We start from the raw sequence: 25991 nt of genomic DNA, 5'->3' as shown, positions 1-25991 counted from the left end.
TAATTAAGTATTCATTATTATTTTCGATTTAAAAACAAAAACATTTTGATGAATCAAAACATGAAACCAATTAAACTATATTTTGTAAATAATTCGCTCAATTAGTTATAACATAATAAAGACACTTTTCATATTTATATAAAATTAAGAACAACTTTTTTTTAATCATCGATTCAATTTAGTGTTATAAAACATCATATGATTAGAATAATGCGTCGTAAGAAATATACCGTCACAATACAAATTTTTAATTCGTGGAGGTGCTGACATTGACAGTCCAATTTTGTCAAAATTATCTTTTCAATATTTTCTTTTGTAAGTCAAAACAGGGAAAAAAATAAGTAGGTTTTGGAATATTTACGATAGAGCTTAACTGTTTGCATCAATTTATCTATATATGTTTCTTTTTAAAAGGGGTCAAAAAAGTGGGTGGACCTAGGTCGCTAATTAGACAGTGTTTTAGTGTTATGCAGATGAAATTAACTTTTCTGATGATGAAAAATGAAGGGGGTCGATAATTCACCAGCTGATCGTGAAGGGATGACAAACAAACCAATAATAACATGTAAGCTTGAAGTTACTGTATCCATTTTAATTTTATGTAGTTTATGAGATGTTTAAGAGTAATTTTTGATTATCAGGTGCTGGAGATTGGAACTTATTCTGTACTCTCGAAGCGCCATTAGTGGCTGCGATTCCTCAAGATTCGTGTGAATGGCGAAGGTCTTACGGTCGAATCACTAAGTTTGTTTATTTAGAAGCATCCTTTGTAAAATTTAATAAGGACAAAAATCAATCTGAGTTAAATCTTCTGAAGCGACCAATATTCCACGTTTATTGGACGGATTGTGTGGTAAGAAATTACTTCCTACACCTACTTTTTAATAGACAATCTGCATACTATGTTTGTTCTTTCGTTTAAATACCAGGTCAATATAAAGAATATAATAACCAGTTTTGAAATTACTTGACTGATTTTAAGACTATGCTTTTTTTTTATATTATAAAAACTGATATTACAATATGACTCAAAATTACAGGACATAGAGTATTATAAAACAACACTCCGAGAAGACATAGAAGGATGGCTCAAATATTTAGAGAAAAACAATGTAACAGACTGGATGATAGTTTTAGTAGAGACTTACGATATAAGAAAAACAAACAAATTATTGCCAAGGACTACTGTACTAGATAAAATAAAGGGTGATTTTTCAGTTAAACAAACCGAGGATAGATTTATTTCAGTTATTAATCCAATAAAGTCTGAAGCAAGAAGTGCTGAGTCATGGAGAGCATTGGTAGCAAAAGTGAGGCATTTTGTTCTTGTAGCATATAATAAGGCACTCATTAAGTTTGAGGAGCACATGAGAGAACAGAGAGAGAAAAGAAATGATCCAGAATGGGATTTTTGTAAATACTTTATTTTACAAGTAAGTTATATTTACAAAAAAATATCAGGAATGTTATACGAAATGATTCAATATTTTTTTCATTTAATTAATATGACCTACTTTTTTCTTACATGGATAAGTAATAATGTTATGTTTGATTACAGGAGCAATTAGCATTTGTACTTGAAATGCTCTGTCTCTATGAAGAAGCTTTAGTGCAATATGATGAATTGGATGCATTATTTTCGCAATTTGTACTCAATTCGAATGTAGCCGAGAGTCCAAAATGGCTCGACACATTTAAGCAACAAGTGACATCTTGGCAAGCAGTAAGACTGACAGCATTAGTACCACAGAATTTAAGGGAATTAATTATTAAGAAAAAGGCATCTCTATTAGACTTTAGAAGTTATTTATTCCAACGACAAAGTGCCATGTTACTACTTACATTTAAGCCATGGGAGGTAAGGATATAAAACTTATTAACTAATTTACGAAATTAAAATCAATTATAATTAAAAAGCATTGTATATGTAATTTTTTTTAAAGAAATACCATGTCTTCCTGTGGGTCATTGATCAATGATATAATTTTAATTTGAACTAACATCACCATAAACACTTTTCTTAACCTATTTAAAATACAAATTACTTTTTGTTTTTTTAATTGTGTAAATTTGATGTCAAGGGCCACCATTGTTGTTGCTTGCTTGCTAATACACCGTCTGTAAACATTAGCTAAGTTGATGAAATTGTTTCGGTGCCTGTTATTTGTGTTTTGTACAATAAATAACTAAGCCTTAATTGCAATTAGAGAACTATATCTATGATGAGTAATTATTAGTTGTAACTCATAAATTTCACTAACTTCATATAACTTTATTCGCAATTGAAACAAAAAATGTTATATTTCTGCATTTTCATAATTACGTTTCTTACTGAAAACATTATTTCTCTAATGGTCTTCATGCTTTGAATTTTTTTTTTTTTTTTCTTCTTGGTCGCCCATCTGTAAAGCATATTAATGATAATTGGTGCAATTATATATATCAGCCTATTTAGTTGCTTTTAATTGATGTTTGTTTATATCAAACTATTCTATCTGACTTTTAATAATAAATTCTATTTGTGTTATATACAGTACGTCCTAATAGTCAACAATTTTAATTTGGAACTGAATTGTTTTCTTTTATTTTGTAGTAATTGTTATCAAAACAAAACATATTTATTATTGTATTATTTATAATCGTTGATTTGCAAAGTAGATTCTACCGAGAAGAAGTAACAAAAAAATTAGTAGTGATTTTCTCTTCTCAGTTACTTCTTTCTTCTATATGACTTCATACAGTTCATTCATAAGTCATGAACATCCATACAGATTTAACCTTAAACTTAACACCTTCTTGTAATATACATTATTAGTATCCACACCGTGATAATAAATTTCTGTTCAGCTTTTCTTTTACTAAGGGTGTTTTCTTAATTTAAAACATCCAGATCGCGTCCCGTTGTCTAACAACAGTCCACAACACGCTGGTGGAGCTGTCTCTGCTGGGCGCGCAGGCGGTGGAGGGCGCGGCTGCGTGCTGGGCGCACTTGGCCTGCGTGGAGACGTTGCGTGCGTGCGAGCGATTGTCCTCCACCAACACTGCGCTGGAGGCTTGCACCGCTATGCATGCGCCCTTGCTGCATAACGCTAAGGATAAGGTGAGCCGACTGAGGATCATAACGGGTTCAATCTTAAATTTAATTAAAATCATATTCATCGTATTAATTCTGAACGATTGGTCGTTTTATGAGTTTGCATACTATAATGTTTTTAACATAAATTACTTGATACTTTGAGCCAAAAATAGAAACATAAAGGGAAATGGATGAACCTCTAAGAAATAGAGGTAATAAAAAATATAAATGAATCCTGCTTTAATAAGTTTAATAAAAAGCATGGAATTAGGCTTTGTATCACATTTTCGTAAAGTACTTCTGATTTCTTTGTTTGTGTGTTATTTTTTTTCTATTTTAAATTTAAAGATATGCAATTTTTTCCCAGTTGCACGAGCTCGGTAAACTCTGTGGCTTATTGCCGGGTTCGTCAGACCCATCGTCCGAGCAACTGCATTTGGTGGTGATGTTGTCCGCTGGCATGGGAGACAGCGAGCCCAACAACCAGCAGAGCCCGACAGATAGACTGAAGGAGGCATTGTGCAGCAAGAACAGCTTCCAACAGTACTACTTAGAATTGGCCGAGCTCGCAATGGGAACATACAAGCATATTGGAAGGTTAAGGTAAGTCTGATAAAAAATGTTTTTGAAAATCAAGCGCAATTTAATTTAATTGAATAGAATGTAGTAGAAAAGATAAGACGCCAAATACAAAAATGATTAAAAAATTTATTAATGTTGCCATTATGTCGTATAATTATTTTTTTATAATATGTAATATTGTTTAAGTAAAGATTGTAATTTGTACATGTTCTACTTAGCTATCTACTGTCACAGAATTATTAATAATTCTGTCAAAAGTAAATATTACAGCTACAGTTTATATAAAAATGCCACTTGTAATAAATCATGAACTGAACACGAATAAGGAAGGAGGGATCGTTAGGGGCCGCTAACGCAGTATGTACCCGCCCAGATTCGCGCGGCACATCGGGCGCGACCTGGCGGCGTTCTACTCGGAGCTGGGCGAGTCGGGCAAGGCCGTGGTGTTCCTGACGGACGCGCTGCGCTCGTACGAGGAGCAGGGCTGGCGGGACCTGGCCGCGCACTCGCGCCTCGAGCTGGTGGCCGCCGCGCTCCGCATGCGGGACGGCGACCGGTCGGTCTCGCTTTCGACTTATCAGAACCCTCCCTGTTACTATTGTACTCACCTATAAATCGAATAAACATAATCAATTAATTCGGTACCCTTTTTCCTCTGTTTTTCTTTATATTTTTGGAGCGAAGCTATTTACGAGTTTTAGAGTTGTCAATAAAAAAAAAATGGAAATTAAACTAGAAAAAGCTCTCTCCTGTTCCCCTCGTATTCTCAATAATCATTTTAACGTTCGAATTTCAACCACTGGATCAACATGAGTTATTGTCATTATTAATAGCTGTTACTATTTCACTTACGTTATTTATCGACGATTGCTCGACACGTAAAGACGTCGCAAAAGACAATACAATCTTATATATCCACAACAGATAGATGGGCAAGAGGGTCTCATAATAATTACAATATAATCTGTTATATTTCAGGTACACTAAGCTCTCTGCTAGAATAGCTAGTACAGCCGAATTGGAGATTCTAGTCAGGAATTTTTATTTCGAAGAAATGATGAAATCGCTTAGAGATAATCTCGCGGACAAAAAGGAAACAGTACTGACAGAGCTCAATGACTGCTTTCAAATAGTATCCGCAACGTTACTGCCGTCCGAACGTGATGTTTACATCACAGATAATAAAATACAATGCCGTTTCGTCGTTGAGAGTTATATGCCCAAAGATGTAAATTGTACACGGGCGGCTATCAGCGTAGAAGTATATCAAGACAAACAGACGGAAAAGAGGACGCCCGTGAAGAATAATAAGACTGATTTAAGTGTTAGTGTAGGTTCACAGTCCAACTCCCCGCGGAGATCAACGCCGGATGATACTTCTGAGAATGAATCGAATAACTTAATTACTAGGTAAGATTATTCCAGGCTTTAAGCTCGTGCTCCAATATTCTAGCATTCTTGACTATTTTCTAATCTATACACACCTAAAAAAATTTTGGCACTCACTTGAATAATTCACAAAATATTCTGTTTATTAAAGCTAAACAAGGTTTCCAATAATATTCGATAGATGTAATATGATATTTTAATTATCATTTCATGTCTTCCATGCGTAGTAATATTCTAGATATTTGTTTTCACAATGACTGCTAATAGATTTTTGCAATTAATTTATAATTGCGCTAACCATTCGTTGTCGTTCAGTGTTTTTTTTTTTGTTGTTACAAAATATTTCAGTGAAATCATAACTAGGAATTATGTTAGAATACTATTAAAAAGATTAACCTAGAATATTAATATAAATATTTTTTTATTTCAGTATAAGACTAGATGATTTAAAACCTAAAAACCCGTTATTAAATCCAATGAATATAACGTCTAAGCTACATTACAAAGAGGACAAAACGCTCCAAAAAGCGACGGTAGAATGTCAAAACCCTAAAGTCACTCTGAAGAGATCTGATAGCAGCAAATATAGAAAACCATCCGCTACGGTGAGAAATAACTACGAAACGTGCTTCTCTGCCGACGATATTATAATAAAACCAGGGTTAAATGATGTAACCGTTGAATATATAGCCAAACAGTGCGGTAAATTCAAATTGGGACAAATTTCGTTGATCGTGGAAGGTAAATTGGAGTTTTTGTCTAATGCTCTGGTATCTAGTAAAATGGGATATGAGGTGGAAACCCAAGGAGTCAGTGTGTATTTGAATAAAGTGGAAGCGAAGAAGGATTTGGTAGCGGGTTTGGAACAGGAGATGGAGCTGGTGGTGAACAGTGGGAGTTCGAAGATTGAGGAGGTTAGTGTTTCACGATAAAACTTAAAATGTTATTGTTGGTTTTAAATGTTTTCTCTAACTGATAATATTTTCGTTCATCCATCTTTTAATCAATCAAGTTGTTGTAGTAATTATTGCACTATTAAAAATATTAAAATAATAAAATAGCTGCGTATACTTACGTACGCGTGTGAGAAGTTATATTTCTTCGACATAATCAAAAATAGATATTATTTGCATGCAAATAATTAATTATAATAAAATAATAATTTTTATTATATGTATAAATATTACACTCATTCACTAATTTAAACATTGAGTAAATCACAATTGAAATTTGTAATAAAATAAACACTGTAAAATAAGAAAAGGTATAGAGTTGTCATTCGACTTGACACATAATTGGCGGCTTAGCGAGCAAACTCAAAACTCAAACTCAAATTCCTTTATTCAATATAGAAGCATTACACTTACTTATTGATAGTCAAATTAAACACTACCACCGGTTCGGAAAAGGAAACACCCTGACCTCGGAAGAACCGGCGAAAGAAACTCAGTGAGTTTTTATTTTGTCAAACTAATTAAATACGTATATTGCAACTTCATTACGCAGTTTCATGTCATCCTATGCTCGCACATCATAAAAAATTATTTATAATTTTTTCATAACGCTCCTAAAGAATATAATTTAAAAAAGAAAGATTTCAAGATCAAAGACAAGAGTTTAGTTTAACCTTAAAATTTCAGAATGCGAAGATCGAATTGCGAACTTCAACTGGTCTTCATATGCGTTTCGTGGACGACCAATCAGCGATGTCCCGTGAACTGTCTATTCCTATTGACGCGATTGGACCGTTCCAAACGGCTAAAATACAGCTGCGCCTCTTTGCGATCTTACAACCAAAGAGGGAGAAAAATATTGAACATACAGTGAGTAAAATTGTCTTTTTTATTTACATTCTATCATATTACTTGTCAGCTTTCGTCTCTTGACCTTGACCGAAATCAAAAATCACAATCAAAATGTACTTTATTCAAATATGCTCTTACAACACTTGAAACGTCGTTTATTGCCATGTGAAATGGAAGATCTTGACCGTATTCCATTTTGGGGTCTTTCTGTTGTCAAATAGTATCTTGAATATTTCCATTTCTAACTAGATTCGTGCAAGTAGTAAATTTGATTTCATGGCTTGGTGCGATACTTTACTTTAAATAACTTATTATGTTACTAGCTAAACCTGTGGCTCCCAGTTTAACCCCTTGAGGGGAATTAAAAAAGAGGCCTATGTCATTCTCCGGCACGCATACTATCTCCATACCAAATTTCATCTAAATCGGTACAGTGGTTTAAGAGTCAAGAGGTAACACACAGAGTTATTTCACATTTATAATAATAGTCACGAAAAACTTTGCCCAACATCGAAACAATTTACAGTGTCTCCGGAGTTCCTATTATTAATTCCTAAGTCTTATTCACAATTTCTTATTCAAAATAACCCAAATTAAAAAAGTAAACATGTATCCCAGGTGTGGCTGACCTGTCCATGGTGGGAGTCAGCTACAGAGGTGCCTCTGCACTTCGTGCCGCCCATGTCTGCCTCCTGGCGTCTGCTGACTTCCAACACCAGGAAGCTCGTGCACATCACGCTGAAGTCCACCGTTGCACATCCGCTGCAATTCCTACTCACCGACCCCAGCTTGGACTGTGATGCCAATACCAATGTGTCCGATTTGAACCCGAAAAACGCTGGGGATCTGGTGAGTCCATTATCCCGCTATGTGGCAATCAAATTTGTGTAACGCATTCACACCCTACATCAGACATAAAGATCTATCTCCACTAATTCTAATCAGAAAGGTAGTTGGCCAAATGGGCCTCTTGATGGTAAGGGGTCACCTCCACCAATCATTGACAAGGTAAACCATTCCTAACACCATCATTACGCTGCCAACCAACATCGGAAATGCTTAGGATTCTCGTACCAGTATTCAAACTGCCAGTAGGACACATCAATGAAGTGTTGATATTATAACCGATACCTATCTAGGTGGGTTTATATAAATTTCTGTCCCTAATAAAATCTATACAATAATATTTTCGCCTTTAAAGTAGATTTTTATTATAAGGCGGATTCGAAACATGTTTCTGGTACCAATGATAGTATTACTTACGATATTATAAAATTCCGAACCTAGTATGATCCCTTCAAAAATCCATTAAATAAAGTCAATATTATTTTCAGGTTGTTGCTTCAGATGGTACAACTGCATCATTCATGTGGGAGTTGCTCAAAGACCCGCTTGTGAAAGCTGGGCCGATGAAAGCCACATTTTCAGTAAACTATCGCCTGAAATCGGCCAAAGAAGAAACTTCTAGAAGATTCTCTTGTCCATTTGACATTCAGGATTACACAACGTTGTTCGTTATTAGGACGAAATTGGAGCCGGGGAAAGGTTCGGACTTCTGCAGGGCGTCGCAAGTTTGCTGTTTGCAGTTAAATGTACAAAGGGTGGGTATATACATTAACCCGTATATAATATTATATGGAAATCATACGAATACTGATTTATTATTTTTGGTAACAACTACCATATTTTTTTAAGAAAACTATAGCGATTGGAACTGTAAAATATTTTTTATTTATAGGTAAATGAAACGGAACACACCTCCTTGATGTATGAAGTGCTAGCTGATCAAACTATGTGGGCGGTACTTGGACGTACTGCAGGTTAGAAATATTAATTATTATATAAATACATTAATTATACATTTATGACAGTGGCTAGTTAAGGTAGCGTTTCTGACAGATAATGGTCTTTAACGGGACTATTAAAAAGCAAACACAATCTCCAATACTCCAATACTCACGTCATCAAAGCAATTTATTGAATAATAGTAAAATTATGTGGAACTTTCATAACATAATTTTCACGTAAACTCAGTCGTAATAGTCTGCAAATTTCTGCCTCTGAGTTTTATTACTGCTATCCTATACAGACGAGGTAGTATTACATCAGACGATTTTCTTAAAATATGTTTATCAACAGGCGTGATAACGATGGAATCCAACTCCACGGAGGGTCAGTGCGTGTCGCTGGACGTGATGCCGCTGGGCGCCGGCTACCTGCCGCTGCCCGCCGTCAGGCTGTCCAAGTACATCGCCGCCAACACACGAGGTAAAACGAGATCCCCTGCCATATCAAAGACCTAATATTTCTTACACTGCCGATACAGGTGGAGGTAAAAACTTCAGATCATTTGCTCGTCTAACATCCCATTATAAAAAATAGTACTTATTATTCACAATCAAAGTAAATTATTTATTCAATATCCAAGCATAAAGCTTACTTATTGACGGCCAAAAAATCTACCATCGATTCGAAAATGCCTCACAGCCGTGGAGAACGAGAAAATGTCTGAAAGAAAAAGTAATTATAATTGTAATATCGAAACATTTTACAGATCCAAAGAAAGATATATCAGCTCACCCAAGATTAGAACCCTTTAGTCCAGGTCAAGTGTACCACGCGGGCAAGGCCAAGCAGATACACGTGCTGCCGCCAGTCCCTAAAGAACACGTGGATATTACCGTTTGAATTGTCGAATATATGTACATTGTATTTCCAATGTTAATAGAAATACTTGTAATTCTGTAAAAGGGCATGGTGCTAGAGCTGTGTCTCCGCAAAAACAAAAATTGGAAATGTTGTGTTGACCACACATGATGGTAACAAATGTTTGTGTAATAACCTTAAGTTGACAACGAAAAGGGTCGCAATATTGAGTAATTGCTTGTGACTTTCTGAAGTAAACAGTTGCTAACACTTATTTCCAACTAATACAGTGGAATACACTTCATGATATTGAAGTTTATAATCAGATGTTGTAAACATTTTCTTTCTAGATAATGCTGCAATTTGTGCTACATTTTTTATTGGGTTTAAGGTTAATATACATAGGATGAAAAAATTATGCTTAATTGCTTGCTCTCTGAATATATCTACGGACAGCTTGTTAGCCGTGCTAAAACTTATGTGGTAATGTCAATTAAAACGCACATTCTGATATAAAAAAGTATTTATTTAAGCTTCATTCAGATTTGATACTATTTCATTAAAAAATTAATTAAAAAACGATGTTGATCATGAATAAGTAATGTAAAAAATATAACTATTTATACTTCTTACAATGATGTATTAGTTCTACACAACATATTACTTCGAAATGTCTCGTATTCATGGAAAGGACAGTCCATTTTTTCCCTGTTAGGATGTTTTAGGATAAAAATGAGATCTCTTTTTAATAAGCAAGCTCTTATAATTTGGGTGAAATTTCTGTCATTCGTGGTAAAATTATTTATTAGTAGGAATATAATGAACATAAATATCATTAAATGGAACATAATTACTGTAATGTCAACTGTTTAATGAAAAGATACAAATTTATTTAGTAGTATGTAAAAACACTATAGCGTCTGACGAATTCAAGCTTAATTTTGAGCTTCAAATATCATACTTCAAGACAAAGATTGTCTTAGCAATCAAAAAATGGCATTGCAATTTGCAATCTGATTTGTATGTATAATAATAAAAAATATCAACGAAACTTGTACAAATTATTGTGTCAATAAAGTGTACCTATAAAGGTACATAGCACAATGCTTGTGGGAACCAAAAAGTGGCATATTCAAGTACTATCGTCAATATCTTAAATAAAAATGTCGCTGAAACAAGAAAAACCTTTGGGGTTATTAAAAGAAAATATTTGTGCAGTTTGTGCAGATTCTATTGAATTGTATCTGACAACATATGTCAAAAAGAAAGTTTATACTAAAAACCCTTTTAGTATTTTATCATCCATCCGAAATAAATAAAAAAAAATTGAAAAAGAAATTTGTGTGCAAAGTATTTTAAGATCAAGCGATGTGTTCTAAAGTTCTATCTTCAATCTGATTTATGTGAAGTCTTGGACCATACAATATATGTGATAAATGTATTTATGGAGATCTTTGTATATTGTGCAGTTATGAAAATTACACTTAAGGCTATTTAAGAGCATTCATAATATATATATACTTTTACATACTGGTAAATTCGTATGAGTCATTTCAAATCTTATCGTAATATATCCCTTCAACAAATGCTCGGTGAATGCATAAGAGCAGATTGTTTTGTCTTCTAAAGCTTAAAATATATTCATTATAGATTGGCATGAAAATTGTAATTATAGTTTTAGCTCGAGATGTAAAGGTTTCTTTTCAAAATTATTTCAATTTACTACAAATTCCAATCTTTAGAGTGTAAATATTTTCGGTGTTTTTTAGTAGTAATCAATAGCTATGTTAATTGTTAAATACAAAAACATGTTATGCTGATATTTGTGTAATAAAGAAAAACATTAGCAAATGTAATCACATTAGCTATTGATATTATTTTTATTTTCTCAATATTTTCATTAGATATTATTAAATGTTTGTTATATAAAACCTAGTACATAAATAGTGTTAAAAGTGGAGCTTTCGCAATATTACAGTTGTCTGTTGTAACTGTATTAGTTGTAGCTTTTAAAAAATATTCATGTAAGTAAAGCCATACGTTAATTCATTTTTCGCAATTATTATTTATTAAACAACGATTTAATATGCATAGTCATGTGTTATTGTTTATCTTCATATATAAATTTCAACTTAATTTTCATGTTATTGGAGTACAAAATCGTCTGGTATTTGATTTTAATACATCGACGCCATGTTTTCATAGATTAATAATAACTAGTCTTTGTTCTTGTCTATTATTTATCTATGACATTCGAATTATGTTTAGGTGCTAAAATGATTTTCACCGATACATTTAATGTATGTATATTATGTATTCGATTGTGCTCCGTTTTTAGATTCTATATGTCATGTACTGCGTCGTATTAATATAATTTAATTGTTTACTCAGTTGTTTTTAAGAAATGTAATAATTTATGTTTATAGAATTTTTTACTTAACGATAAAGTCATATTATAACATCTAGTGCCGGATTTGTAATATTAAAAATAACATCACTCTTTGGATGTTAATTCTAACGATTGTGGAAATCATATATATAATATCACATGCTACCAAGAAAACAAAAAGCATTTTCTTTTTTTTTTACTTGGAATGCTAAGAAATATTTTATCAGGCTTAATTGGTAACATTACATGTTACTATGATGTATAAAAATATTAGTTATTATAATTATCATATTATTGAATGTACAAGACAAGATTTTTTTTTCTTATAAAATAATTGTTTTTTTTTTCATTATTAAAAATAAATATATGGCTTAGCACAAGATATCACTAATTTGTTTTAGAATATGGAATCGCCAAAAACCAAAGGTAAATCAATTTAATTTAACCATCATAAAAGTTTTTTCTTTATATGTGAACAATAAGTTTCATATAATATTGGCTGGATATAATTTAAAGATTTATTTGTAATCTAAAATTGTATACATAGATATAAGTATTGTCATAATAAATGTCGTGGTAGACTCTTAAATACACTAATATATTATTTTTTTGTAACAAGCAAACTATATCTGAAAAATACATAATTGTTATTGTAAATATTATTCAAACTGTATAACTGAAAAATGTATTTATATGCAATTACATACATAATACCTCTATGGCTATCAATATAATGTTTATTGTTACGATGTATGTTTTATTTTTGTTTAAATTAAATTCTTTATAGTGGAAGCTAAAAATCTAATAAAGCTCGATTTCAGAGCGACGTTGAATATTAGAACAATTTATCATTATCATCACTGTCCAGTGTTGGACCAAAGTGAGCTAAAGTTCCAGTTCTCCGTCTTCTGCGACTCATTCTTTAAATCGTGAGCTATTTAATAAAATATACGAATCAGATAAATAATTAATTATAGATCTTTTATTTGCATGCTTTTTTTAATATAATCACTAAACGAAAAATTCTATAAAAATCCATTAAAATAAATAGGTAAACAAAAGACTAATGAAGCATTATCCGCAACGTTGTGGGTGTTTATCTTGTGTCCCATACACTTAGTATGCATCTGTTAAACAAAAAAATGTTGCCACTAAATGCTGTTTACACCATATCTTTGTTGGCTTCTTGTTAAATAAATATTTATTAGGGAAACAAAATATTGCACTAAGTAGTAATGTTAAAGCCTGGCTAATTAACGTTAAACCTATGTTAAAAAATATATTACTTACAATGGTACTATGCAGCAAAGCATTTTTTTTAATAGAAATATATCTTTTTTTGAAAATTTATAAATATTAATTTGAGTTAAATTTTATTTTTTATAAAATAAAAATGAATATTTTTAAACTCATTCAACTATCAACTATCACATATGAAATAATCACATATAAAAATATACATACATTAATTGTTAATGTTCTCTAATTTATTTTGATTTACTTTGAATAATTTATATTTAAAAGGAGCATAAAGAAGACACATGTCAATTTTAAAATTTCGTGAAACTATTTCACGTGTTTGGTGTCAGTCACATCGATCCAATTTTTTTATTTAGTAAAGCATTTAATCTTTACCTACTGTCATTTTAAAATTTGTAGGAAATAATTATTCATATTTAGATATTTTTTATTAATTATATGCCAACAATATAAGCCTATTTTAATACGAATCATTTTATAATTTTAAATACAAATAACGTTTTTATTAATACTAAGGCAACACTGTTTATTAGCTATTAGTGTGTGTCAGTGTGTGATTGTGATGTGAACAGTCGTCGAATAAAATTGATAAAGTTTGTTTTGTCTGAGAAGTATGAATATCATTTTACAAAATTTCTAGTCGTCATGAGATAATATATTATTAAAATTAAAAAAGTATCATAGTTATAGATGAAACCTAAATATTCGATGTAATCGGGTCGTGTCCGATATTAAAAATGAGAAGTGTTCTTGGATTACTGATTGTCACACGCGATTCTATCTCCAAGTAGAAAAATTGTATTTTCTTGAAAGAATCGTTATATGTACGCAGCGGGAATGACAATAATGGCAGTGTCTGTTGGCGAAATTTGCGAGAACACCAAGCTGGCTCGGGAAATGGCATTGATGGGAAACTATGAATCGGCTTTGGTGTATTACGAAGGGACAGTGCAGATGATCCACAGACTCCTGATTACGATCGCGGACCCCACACGAAAGTCCAAGTGGCAATTGGTAAGTACAACATTAACTACCAGTATGCGGCTACTATATACCTAAATTATATTTTGATACATAATGTTAACCTTGTATATAGTGTCATTTCCTTATATGATACCTCAGTTAATTAGTTTCGCATAATACGGAAGGCCACCCGCGTTCTATAATGGTATTCTTAGATGGTTTGTTTACAGTTGATTTGTAGCATTTTACCTACCTTAGCACCAATATGAATAAGTAAACAATGAGGTTCTGTGTAAGTTTTCTATACTTGGCATTTAACTCCATATAAGAAAACTGTTTTACTTAAATTGATAGAATACTATATATGAATTGTATGACAAGTTTATATTTATGTAATTTGTCCCATAGTGCATAAGCAATTTTATAGAAACACAATTTTTTATCACATAAATATAGAAAAATATTAATTAACAGATATTACTTTTAAAAAACACATTATAGAATTACCAAATAATATTAAATAGAATAATTTGAATATAACAGGCATATAAAATCATATAAAATTATTTATATAATTGACCTTTTGCTCTCCCAAGTTTAACAGTCGCTAAGTTCATTGTATCGTTGATTCATCGCAATTGTAACTATTTAACTCAACTGAGGTCAATGCTACTAGAACTGAGTCAGTCAGACACAAATACTTCTTACAATTGAGTAAGTTAGAGAATATACAATAGAACCCTCACCAAGCATATCCTCACCTCTTTCTTTGCAGATAAATAAAATATATATATATGTCATTGACCCGTGTTTCATAAGCCTGTAATGTCAATGTTTATGTAAATATTTTCTGAACATAGTTTTAAAACATTATTAAATTTAACTAAACATGTTAAATCAACTTAATTTATTCTTTTGTTTTAAACAAACTTGCTCAATGTGGGATTTAATTATAATAAAAAATAAACAGTTACCTAAATAAATGTGAATTACATACATAATTAGTTGACTCCACCCACAAATAAATAAGTAGAGTATATATTTATACTATATATGTGTAAATTAATAAATGTAATGATTCTATCATTGAAGCGTGAACTCAAGGGCAGCAGGACCTTGAGTAAGTTTGACTTAATACCATGCACTTTTCAGTTAATTCTATTGCTACATACACAGCTAAATACTTAGTATTGCTGTGTTCCAGTTTCAGGTGTGAATAAGCAGACTAAGAAAATATATACAATCGCTTACTGATATTAATAATTATTACTGTAAACATGGAAGTGCAATTGTAATCAGTCATACATATTGACTTATCGACAAATACTATGCTTAAATACTTTAAAATTAAATTAATGGACATAACAACCTTAAAAAGTAAAAAATAAAACATACTACATATTACAAATTTGTCAATTCAATTACTTTATGGAATGCTTTATGCTTCAGTTATATTAAAAAGTATTGTCAAAATCTATGATAATTTTTATAAATTTATCTTGAAGAAATTGATTAGATGTTACTGCTTAGGTATGTCTGTTAATTTCAAGTTCAAGAGTTGTGGTTGTAAGCTAATTTCACATGAAAAGGTTACAAGTATGTGTTAGTGTTGTTAGTGATGGATAATAATTAATAGTGGAACAACACTGGCTAATGTAGAACAAAGTGTCTATGAATTTGACAGGATTCAAAGTTTTGCCATATTCTTCAAGTAAAAGATTGTTTTAAATGGAAGTCATTGATAACATTCAAATTAGATAAATCTCTTTATTGTGTACCACAGAATTACACCATTTTACATTTAAGCATTTAAAACCCAATATAATCTAAATACAAAGGTAATTTTATACCTTACCTTCTTCTTTTATCTCCTTTCTATAGTAAGAAATGACCAGTACAATTATATGTCATAAAACCCTATAGCGCACACATACAAAGCATGTCATGGGATTACACTTGCATGTCCCACATGCACCTCTGGAAGATATATTATTGTTAGTTCTAGTTATTGTTAGTCCTTCATTTAATGATAACCACAATCGATATCAAGAAGTATTAATAACGTGACAAAAAAAAAACACAGAGGCGCCACATGTTATCATTACGTAATTATAAGTAGATTGAAGTGTGTTACTTTGGTTTTAGTATCAGTTAAGTTCTCGAGATAACTCTACCGTCGTTGGTTAGAACTCGATGTATCCACGATTAGACTATTAGGAGATAATGATAATTTCCTGATAACTCTTTTACTTCCGGTGATAAGAATTATATTTAAATCTATTATAGAATCGTAATATCGACCACTAAACGAGGCGTGTCACCTGTAAAAAAATCTGTACCCTTTTGGTAAAACTGGGATGTGTACAGAATAAATATATGATGAATATTCTCTAAGATATGTTTTATAGGAAAATAGTATCAGTAATTAAGCCTTTTTTATAATAAATAATAAATGATTAGGTCATTCTAATTACTCTTCCAATCAAGTATAAAGCTTGTACTAGGATTAAAAACAACAAGTGCGGCTTAGGAACGAACCTGCGACTATCACATCGCTACCCGTAACTCGTTACGCTACTAAAACTTTTATTATAATAATGTATTCAAACGATACCTTACCTAATAAATAAATATTTGTCTCAACTTCATTAATCATCATTGAATTTTAATTAACATTGCGTAAATAAAACAAGTTACTGGTACGCCTACATACATATTTGTGACATATTATCTTAGGTGAATAAATTAACACGCAAAATCTAATATATTTTAACTAATGTATATTTTGACTAAGGTGTAGAGTTTGTGAAATTGGTCTGCAGAAGAATAGAGAGTGTGTAGAGCGTGTGCTTGGCTTCAAGTGAGGTCTGATAAATTTTTGACAGTGCGAGTCATATGGTCTCGTCTTGGTAACATTTTACATGAAAATGTGTTCTCTTCTACTTTTCCCTGCCCGTGTCCCAATCTATTTGGGGTATTTTCTTTCCATTCTCCTCTATTATTCGTCTTCTGATATTCCCCCTCAAACACGACATCCATGTTTTCTTAGGTCGTCCACTTCCCCAACCTCCCTGTACGTTCATCACTCTTAGTAACGTATGTGTCCTCTCTGCGCCTCAAATTTTACATGATAATGTTTTTCGTGGGATATTAAATTTGGAAAAATATTATGCCTAAACTTCTGAAAAGAGATTGGTTAATTTTTTGCTAAGACAATCAAAAATTCCACAAAGTCATATTTGTAAAATATTTATTTACATAATAATTACATTAAATATAAATAGTCATTAATGTATATAATTCTTCTTACGTAAAAAATATCCTTTTTTATACGTGTATACATATATATTTATATTCAAGAAAAACATGACATAAAATTGTATGAGTATTTGTTCCGCCTACGTAAATTAACCAACTTAAAGAAATTTAAAGTCGTTATGTTCATGAGGTTTCATCACTATTCTCTAAGAACTTAACTTCGTACCTTGCTGGTGAAACGTTTAAAATCGACATACAGTGATACGCTATTTTATACGGTTTTTCTTCATATTTTATGATCATATTGCATATCACTCTCTGACATTTTACGTTTGTGTTGTGAGTTTCGAGTTCGTTATTTCAGAATAGCCTTTCGTATACGAGTTCTTGCCCTAAACTTGTTTTCGCGTTTAATAGTGTCGTTAACATTACGTTTCAGTTGTATTTTTTAAGGATTATTATTATTTGAATATTTTTATCAGTGCTAAGTATTATTTAAATATTTAGTCGTAGACGTATGAATATGGAATAAATATATTTAACGGTTCTTTTATGCATAGGCTACGTGTAATCCTGTGATTAAACACATATCTTAAAAATAAATCTACGTGTAATCAATTATTAATTAAAATACAAAGACAATAAGTAATTGTGGCTGAGATATTTGACTCAAATTTAATAGAAGGTCTGGCACCAACTTTCTTTATTGAACAAGTCAATATAAACGTTCATTCCTTTAACAAGCAAGCCCTTCTCTCTTGTTTAAGATAATAAATGATCTTAATCTCACTAATTCCTTATTAACTCAATACTGTCTTATTATTCTATCACGCTTACCAACGAATTGTAGACATAGAATAATTTCTGATACATACATCAACCATTGAGTATGTTAAAGATTGTTTTCAATAGTAGCCTTTATGTTGCAGCAATAAAAGAACCAATTTCAATATGTGGGTTGTATTGTCACCATTACCAGAAATTCGAAGTATCAGCTCAGTTATGTACAACTGGTTTAAAAATCAATTGCAAGGTTTGACCCACGCTTACTCACATGTTAAGTTAAATAAAAAAAATAACGTATAAACAGAGCACCTTGAACTACAACCAGGAAAAACTTATCTCGTATCGTAACTCACGTACGGTTACAATAATTACTGTCGACTTCGAAACACTTTGAACGTTTGCTTTTTAAACATCGTCAAAGTAATAAAAACATAAGTTCTATTCGTCATAAATGTGTCACTGTGTGTAGCACTAAATTTTGAACGTAAAAATGATTGGATTTTTGTATTTAACCGGTTTAATAGGTGAATAATATAAAATTAATCTTATTTTATTTCATTATTATGAATATAAATCGTGAAAACCAACCACCAGGCACCAATGTGCCTTATAATTTACGAAGTTTTTTTCAATTTTATCAATCATTTCGTCGATTAAAATATGAACTTTATAAATAGGTATGTTTTTACAGAACACTTGTTTAAATGTCCTTGTCATTGCACGATATTTACAGAGTTTTTTTCCGAGTGAAACCAAACAAAAGCGTTTTACACCTGACTGATTTTACTGTAACGTAACACTATAAATCCACTCGTGAAACCTTCAGGGTTATTGGTCTATTAATTAAAATATATCTGTGTCAATCTTTTAACGTTCAATTAGGTAATCTAATTCACTTAATAAATACTCTTATTAAAAAAAGTTAAGCTTCAATGGATAGTTTGCTAATAGTTTTATGTTTTAACTAGCCCTACAACATTGAATACTATATAGATATAAATAAGTTGAGATAAAGCTAGTGAAGGTAGAAGTGGTGAATATGTATTTTTTTAATTAAAAGGTAATTAAAGATAATTCCAACTGTATATACGCCTTTCTGATATTTACACACTTGCCATAAAAATTTGTGTTGTTTAATGTTAGAAGCTAACCATAAAACGCTTAGCTGATTTTCTCTTGAATAACGTTGCCACATTTAGCTATATCTTATAAACATACAATACAGTATCATTATACTCATATTGCCAATATTCATCTTAATAGAACAGGCTATCATGTGAAAGTTCTGACAAGCTGGTCAATAGTTTTTGCGTGAATTCAGATAAAACTGACACAAAACTTTCTTCTCGAAGTAATGATGGCTTTTTTAACGAAGTGGGAAGTTATTTCCGATGAGCTATAAGAATTACGCGACCTAAAATGATCGAATAGCGTGGATAATTTCTTATTAGAGATGGTTTTTATTAAACGAAATCGTAAAGCGTCCGTCGTTGTGTCGTAGACCCAGTTAATGTTCTTCGAAATAGATTAAAACAGTTAATGCTATGAGTCGCATTAAAACTCTGCATATTTTAGTTATTGATTGAAGAACTATTATTAAATACAATATATCATAATATAATTAATTTTATCTAAATTTAGATACTTTACGATTCAGATGAAATGGCTATTTGAAGACGTAAAAAGGACGGAATTGAGAAATATATTTATAATATCTTACATATCAAATAAGAATCGAAAAAGCGTGGTATTAATATATATATTTCTACAGATACAATATTTGTAAATCCAAAACGGGTTTTATTATTAAGTTCCATATAAAATACCTATAGAATAATTGCTAAAAATAACCCTGAGCTGAGACTGGTTCACTGAATCATGACCTATAGTCAGATCATTTAAATTGTTAAAATTATTAAAACCTCATCAAAACCACCACAATTTATTTTATTTAAGGATTACCATTCGTAAAATTTATCATACTTCAATGAGACGTAGAAAAATCATACTGAATCATCATTTTGTAGTTGTCGCCTGTGGTTTATGGCAATTTAACCTTCATACGAAATTTCATCAAATTCGGTTCAGTTGCTTGGTCCTGAGCAACAGACAAACAGTCAGAGTTACTTTCACATTTACAATATTAGTATAGATAATGGTTTCAAATAATGGGCCTTATAAATTTAATCACTTGAATGTAAAATGCTCATTCTACTATTAGAAGTTCTATTCTTTGTCATCTTATTTTCCGGCAGCGGAACATCAAAGGCTAGAAAGTTAATAGTAGTTCATCAGTTCACATTGTGTTGTTTTATTTTGTTACTATACATCTATACTATGGTTTTACCCGTGTTCGTTCTTCTTTACTTCAAATAAACTTCTAAGATCAAAGAAATAATCAAGAGTATAGTTTTATCATTGCCTATTAACGAACTTCAAAAAAGTAGGAAGTTTTAATTCGTCTGTGTATGTTATATGTTTATATTTATGTGTGTTCGCCTAAAACTTTTATTATTTTCGTTTAGTCAGTACAGATCCATGGTGTTCTCATCCTAATTACCTAGGTATTTAATATTGTTCATTTTGCATATGAAGCGGACAACCAGGCAATTTTTTGATGTCTGACATTTTTTTTGAATTATATATTTTTTATACTTTAATTAATATAGCATGTAATCAAATAATACTATGTTGTATGTGTGTGTTTTAGTAAAAAGCCCATTGTCTTTTAATTCGACTTTCACCCCCCTCGGGAACGAAAGGAATACTACGTGGACATGCCCCCGGGACGAAATAGAAAACGAAATTGTATTGTTTCAATTTGCACTTGTGACTCTCTTCAATATTGTTCTATGAAAAGATGATCTCATATAATGAATTAATTATATACTTTTACTGCATAAGTCCGCTGTGTTCGATATCGGCGTGCAATTTTTCTCTTTCCATGAATTTGCATATTATCACGTAATGTTGTACACTTGAACAGGCACAACTTAATCGTATGATCAACTTAATATTTGATTATGCTTTAATAATCTAAGCGTCGTAAATGACGTCAGATTATGTAAATATAATAATTAATGCATCATGCCGTTCGTAGTCTGCGGTTACTTATCATCAATGTATCCGATAGAGTTGAATCATTATACAGTTGTTTTTGGACATTGAAGATATCTGGCATAATTTAATCAACATACAATAGGTGGCGCACGGGTCGTAATTAAAAGAGACATTACATTGGACTTGGCGGTAGGGCTCTGTGCAAGTCTGTCTGGGTAGATACCACCCACTCATCATATATTTGGTAGCTATTAAGCAGCAATACTTAGTATTGAAGTGTTCCTATTTCAAGGCTGAGTGACCAAGTGTATCAGGCACAAGTGACATAACACCTTAGTCCCAAACGTTGGTGAAGCATTGTTGATGTAAGGAATGTTTAAAATTTCTTACGACTCCACTATCTTTAGGCAGGGGCGACCACTTACTATCAAGTGTTCCATGCTATCGTCAGCCTACCTATGACATAAAAAGTAAAAAACCGAAAAGACCCACTGTTAGACAAAAAAATCCTCACAAAAAAGGTTGGAGCCTCTTCAATATATTATACAATATTTATGATTATATAATCTTTGCCAAGGAAGCAAAGATTATAATCATCAAGTCACGTAAAATATAGATACGGACAATATCTTCCTGTAATTTACATAATAATGATAAAAAATATAGCTACTTTTTTATATTTCTTTCTTAGTTATCATTTAAGAATTACTTCAGTTAATAATTAACTCTGTACTGGACTCTGTAGGCTTAGCGCTAATCAGTAATCAATTCCGCAGTGATATTCTGTAAGATCTTATTTCGTATCTCACTATGCTATTTTGACATGTTTCCTTTAAATTTTATCGATATTAGAGTCAATTTTGCACATTTTCTGAAATTTCTCGAATCGATTTCTATGTAATTGCGCGATGAGTTTGAATTTTGTTTTCACAGAAGAGCTTTACCATTCTCGACGACATATTTGTATTGCATTTGTTTAATGAATGAATGTAAATTTTATTTCTCAATAAATATGCAAATGTTATGTTCTGTCCTCTTTGATCATTACTTATAACGTATTATTATGCGTCCATTGTAACTATTCGCATTTGTACACCGTATTTGTCTAGGAATATATATTTTTAAAGAATTTCCTCGTAGTTTAAGTAGTCTTTTTTTTTTTAAATATTTATATAATTGTCTCTATGAGATTATTTGAGTTGCAAAACCTGTTTCTAAATGGTATTGGATATTTTTACAACCGAGATGGCCCAGTGGTTAGAACGCGTACATCTTAACCGATGATTTCGGGTTCAAATCCAGGCATGCACCACTGAATTTTCATGTGCTTAATTTGTGTTTATAATTCATCTTGTGCTCGGCGGTGAAGGAAAACATCGTGAGGAAACCTGCATGTATCTAATTTCAATGAAATTCTGCCTCATGTGTATTCCACCAACCCGCATTGGAGCAGCGTGGTGGAATATGCTCCAAACCTTCTCCTCAAAGGGAGAGGAGGCCTTAGCCCAGCAGTGGGAAATTTATAGGCCGTTAATGTAATGTAATGTAATTTTTACAACGGTGCAGAGTTCTTGCGTCATTTTCACGCACGTCATTTACTGAGTGTATTTTGTATTGTTCGCTCTATTACTTTGTTTTAAAATGATAAGATTTAAACTAAACTTGTCAATTCATCACATTTTACCTCCCTAGGATTTTTTTCAAGCCTAGGTAGGTGGGTAGGTAACACTATCTATCACAAAATAGCATTAATTGAATGAATTTGTACGGTCCTATTCCGTTTCAAATGGGAGTGTAATTTCAGGTCACAAGGGACATAACATATTTGTTACCGAGGTTGGTTTGTCTGTATAAAACATAAGTTTAGTTCTTACATACGTCACGAAAACTATTAAAACTTGAACTGTACTGGGAAGTAGTATGTATATACATAAGTGAACTCTCTAATAGCAGATTCGCCATTGTTCTATTATTACGACATCATTATGCATTGCATATTATGCAATAAACTTTATTCAGTTTAGGTTTTTTTTTTGCTTACTCAATCAAGATGTAGCTGTGGCCGACTACGAGCGTAGTGTAGTATTACTAGTGCGAGTCTCTAGCTTTTTGTAGTTTAATGTCGCCTCGGTTGCATCGTTTGTTATTCCTTTTATAACGCATCTGTGTAGAGTAGTACAGAGTTATTTTTTAAAGGGAAGGACGAACGTGACATAATTATAGGGATACTAATTCGTTACGACTGACATTGGAATGTTGGAGTGGTATTTCCTGAGAGGAAACCAACGTAACAACATAAATAAAGATACTCAACGGATATACTGGAATATGTCGACGAAAATAAAAAAAAATTCTGACACAAACGACTCTGTAACCTATTCCAGTCGATGTAGGAGTAAAGATAAACAAACGTTTGATTTACAATTACGCGATTCGCTAATAACTCTGCCTTATTAAGTAACACAAACAGTTCTTGATTTTAATATGGTTTTATTTATAGTACAAAACTATTCCACTTAAATAGATTCACACACCGAAGTTCCGATAACAACTTCGCCGACATTCAAAACGCGATTTTTTCGAGACTATGAATACCGTAGATTATTCAAAATCTTGATCAACGAACGAATTGACGAAGTTTTTTATAATTTGACTTCAATCCTTCTGTGATCGGAATAGGCTCACTTAACTTACGTTCAAACTTATTGTATCGACAGAAAATAAAATGGTTCTTTGTGTTTTGAATCACGAACTCCGATTATGGATTTTATGATACGCACTGCGTCTGTTTAAAGGTTCAATGACCTGTAACATTAGAAAAGTTATCGATGTTATTATATAGTCTAAATCTAACTAAATTTATAACACTCTGCTCAATTGTAAATATTCACAAATGTTTTGCTTCAGTTCCATATCTGCTCATATTATCATAAAGTGTTAAAGTAATGACACTTAATGCCCAATGTGCACTCGTCTTTAGCTTCACTTGCCATTATTGTGAATGATATACGATTAAGACTAACGATTAGTGTTAATACTGATTTTAAAATCGAAGTTTATTTTAGAATTAGCGCAATACATTACATCTTTTATAACGAGTAGTTTTGACTTCGTTTATAAATATTGTTTCGTAAATAAACTTCGCTGTTGTTGCTTCGGTTTCTCTGTTTCGTCGGAACTATCATCCGGGAACTATTGCTTTGTATAAATATACATATTAATTTGTATGCCGAATAAAGTACGTGTTTATGTACGAAATATGTCTGTGAGAGGTAAAGGGGTGGCTCAGAAGGATAGGCTTTGAGTCACAGTTTAGGTCACCTAGTCTAATTCGGTGTCTGGATTGTCGCCAAGCATTTGTTCTATTGTGGCGTCCGTTCGTCATGGATGTTCGTATAGTCACGCATGTTGATAGCATTCGGCTGTCGGTCTGCAGGCTAGGTCGTTGAACCTGTATAATTTATGTCGGTCGCATATCGTCCGGGGGTGTATCTTATCTTGCAGTGTGCATTTAATAATATGCAGTTCATAGATTAATATTATAATCTGTGCCTAGGTAATAGTTGACGTCGCTGTTGTGTTTGACCTCAGTGCCTATTTTTGGTAAATATATATATAAATGTTAAGTGCAAATTGATATATGTTATATTAATTTAAACATTTCCGTTACGTTCATAATTAACTTGTGGACGAAATGAACAAAAATATCTTCCATCAACTTTAATTATTTTTATTGTCCAATGAATATGTGAATAAATCACTCATTTTTACCAACATAATAGACTAAACTAAATACCTAGAAACAAATTGAACTATACTATACTATACTTTGGGACTGAACAGCGACGTTCAACGCCGAAGCAATTTAGTTACACGCTCGCCTTAAGCGAAGCAGTCAATCTTTAACCAAAGTTACAAACTATGTGGGTAGTTTTAATCGTCGCATATTAAACAGTAAACACCCTCTTAACATAACAATTTCTTGAAGAAACTCGGTCAAGGCGGTCGGAATAAGATTTAACATTTATATATTTTAATGTTTCAACTCGAATGAATTGAACATTCTGTGTGGGAAGTGTTTTTTATTATTTTCTGTGTTAATCATGTGAGATATTAAATTTCGCTTTTGTGTATCAAGGAAATTACTCATGTCTGCATTGTTTCTTGTCGTCCATTGTGTGCTATTTGACACTGTACTTTCTGTGAAATGTGCTGGAAATTCGCGCAACAATCGACAGAAGCGCGGTTTGTTGTGACTATGAATAATTGAATATTATTTTCAAGAATATAACCATTTTTGTTGTTATGTTTTTATAAGAAAATTACCTTGAAGAAATTAAAATTCTAGAAGCGACGGTATTTTATAATTTAAATCATCGCGCTCATTATAACAATGTAACCTACAAAGACTTTTTTGACATTTAAGCGGTAATTATAATTTATATTAAGTGATTTCAAAGAAACCAGTTGTTTCTTTATATGGTTTATTTTATAAGGCCTTGGCTTACTTTTTCATAACCGACCTTCTTAAATAATTAACATATAATATTAAGAAATTAATCACGTTGAATGAATACATAAACGTGTAGTTTATTCAGTGTCGTGCGTTCAACTACCTAGGTACATTAAACCTAGCTTTTATCTATACCTACCTAGATATTCTATGATAAAGAGCTACTTTTTAGTTTTCATCCAGTGGTTAGCTCATGTAAAATATTTCTGAAAATCAAATCTATTTAAAACTAATGGATAAAATTATCATTTTGATACATTTTTA

The 25991-nt window shown here is 31.8% G+C and overlaps 2 protein-coding genes across 3 annotated transcripts in view; both read left to right on the top strand.

The window, feature by feature from the left end:
• The first annotated feature begins 246 nt into the window (after positions 1-246).
• On the top strand, positions 247-12633 carry LOC113392880 (trafficking protein particle complex subunit 10). The gene is made up of 15 exons (XM_026629488.2): positions 247-565; positions 642-853; positions 1041-1433; positions 1559-1858; positions 2891-3100; positions 3444-3679; positions 4032-4214; positions 4637-5068; positions 5478-5961; positions 6688-6870; positions 7471-7701; positions 8187-8453; positions 8591-8672; positions 8992-9120; positions 9407-12633. Exons 1-15 carry the CDS (start codon positions 502-504, stop codon positions 9538-9540), a joined length of 3540 nt encoding a protein of 1179 aa, XP_026485273.2. The 5' UTR covers positions 247-501; the 3' UTR covers positions 9541-12633.
• A 1044-nt stretch (positions 12634-13677) lies between these two features.
• Positions 13678-25991, top strand: part of LOC113392878 (katanin p60 ATPase-containing subunit A-like 1) — a 34737-nt gene continuing 22423 nt past the window's right edge. The window contains exon 1 of one of the 2 annotated variants that reach the window (XM_026629483.2): positions 13678-14161. In XM_026629483.2, the coding sequence (XP_026485268.1) occupies positions 13970-14161 (192 nt within the window). In that variant the 5' untranslated portion in view covers positions 13678-13969. Of the gene's footprint in view, positions 14162-25619; positions 25643-25991 lie in introns of those variants that run through there. The other variant, XM_064218069.1, reaches the window with a different exon arrangement.

The sequence above is a fragment of the Vanessa tameamea genome, chromosome 20 (genome assembly GCF_037043105.1).
Source record: "Vanessa tameamea isolate UH-Manoa-2023 chromosome 20, ilVanTame1 primary haplotype, whole genome shotgun sequence".
Classification (NCBI taxonomy): domain Eukaryota; kingdom Metazoa; phylum Arthropoda; class Insecta; order Lepidoptera; family Nymphalidae; genus Vanessa; species Vanessa tameamea.
The sequence above is the reverse complement of the archived record's forward strand: the minus strand, read 5'-3'. Positions and strand labels throughout refer to the sequence as shown.

Coding starts and splice junctions, on each gene's coding strand:
- LOC113392880 (XM_026629488.2), top strand. CDS start 502: ATGAAGGGGGTCGATAATTCACCAGCTGATCGTGAAGGGATGACAAAC. Junction 1,434..1,558: donor GTAAATACTTTATTTTACAA/GTAAGTTATATT, acceptor GTTTGATTACAG/GAGCAATTAGCATTTGTACT. Junction 5,069..5,477: donor TCGAATAACTTAATTACTAG/GTAAGATTATTC, acceptor TTTTTATTTCAG/TATAAGACTAGATGATTTAA.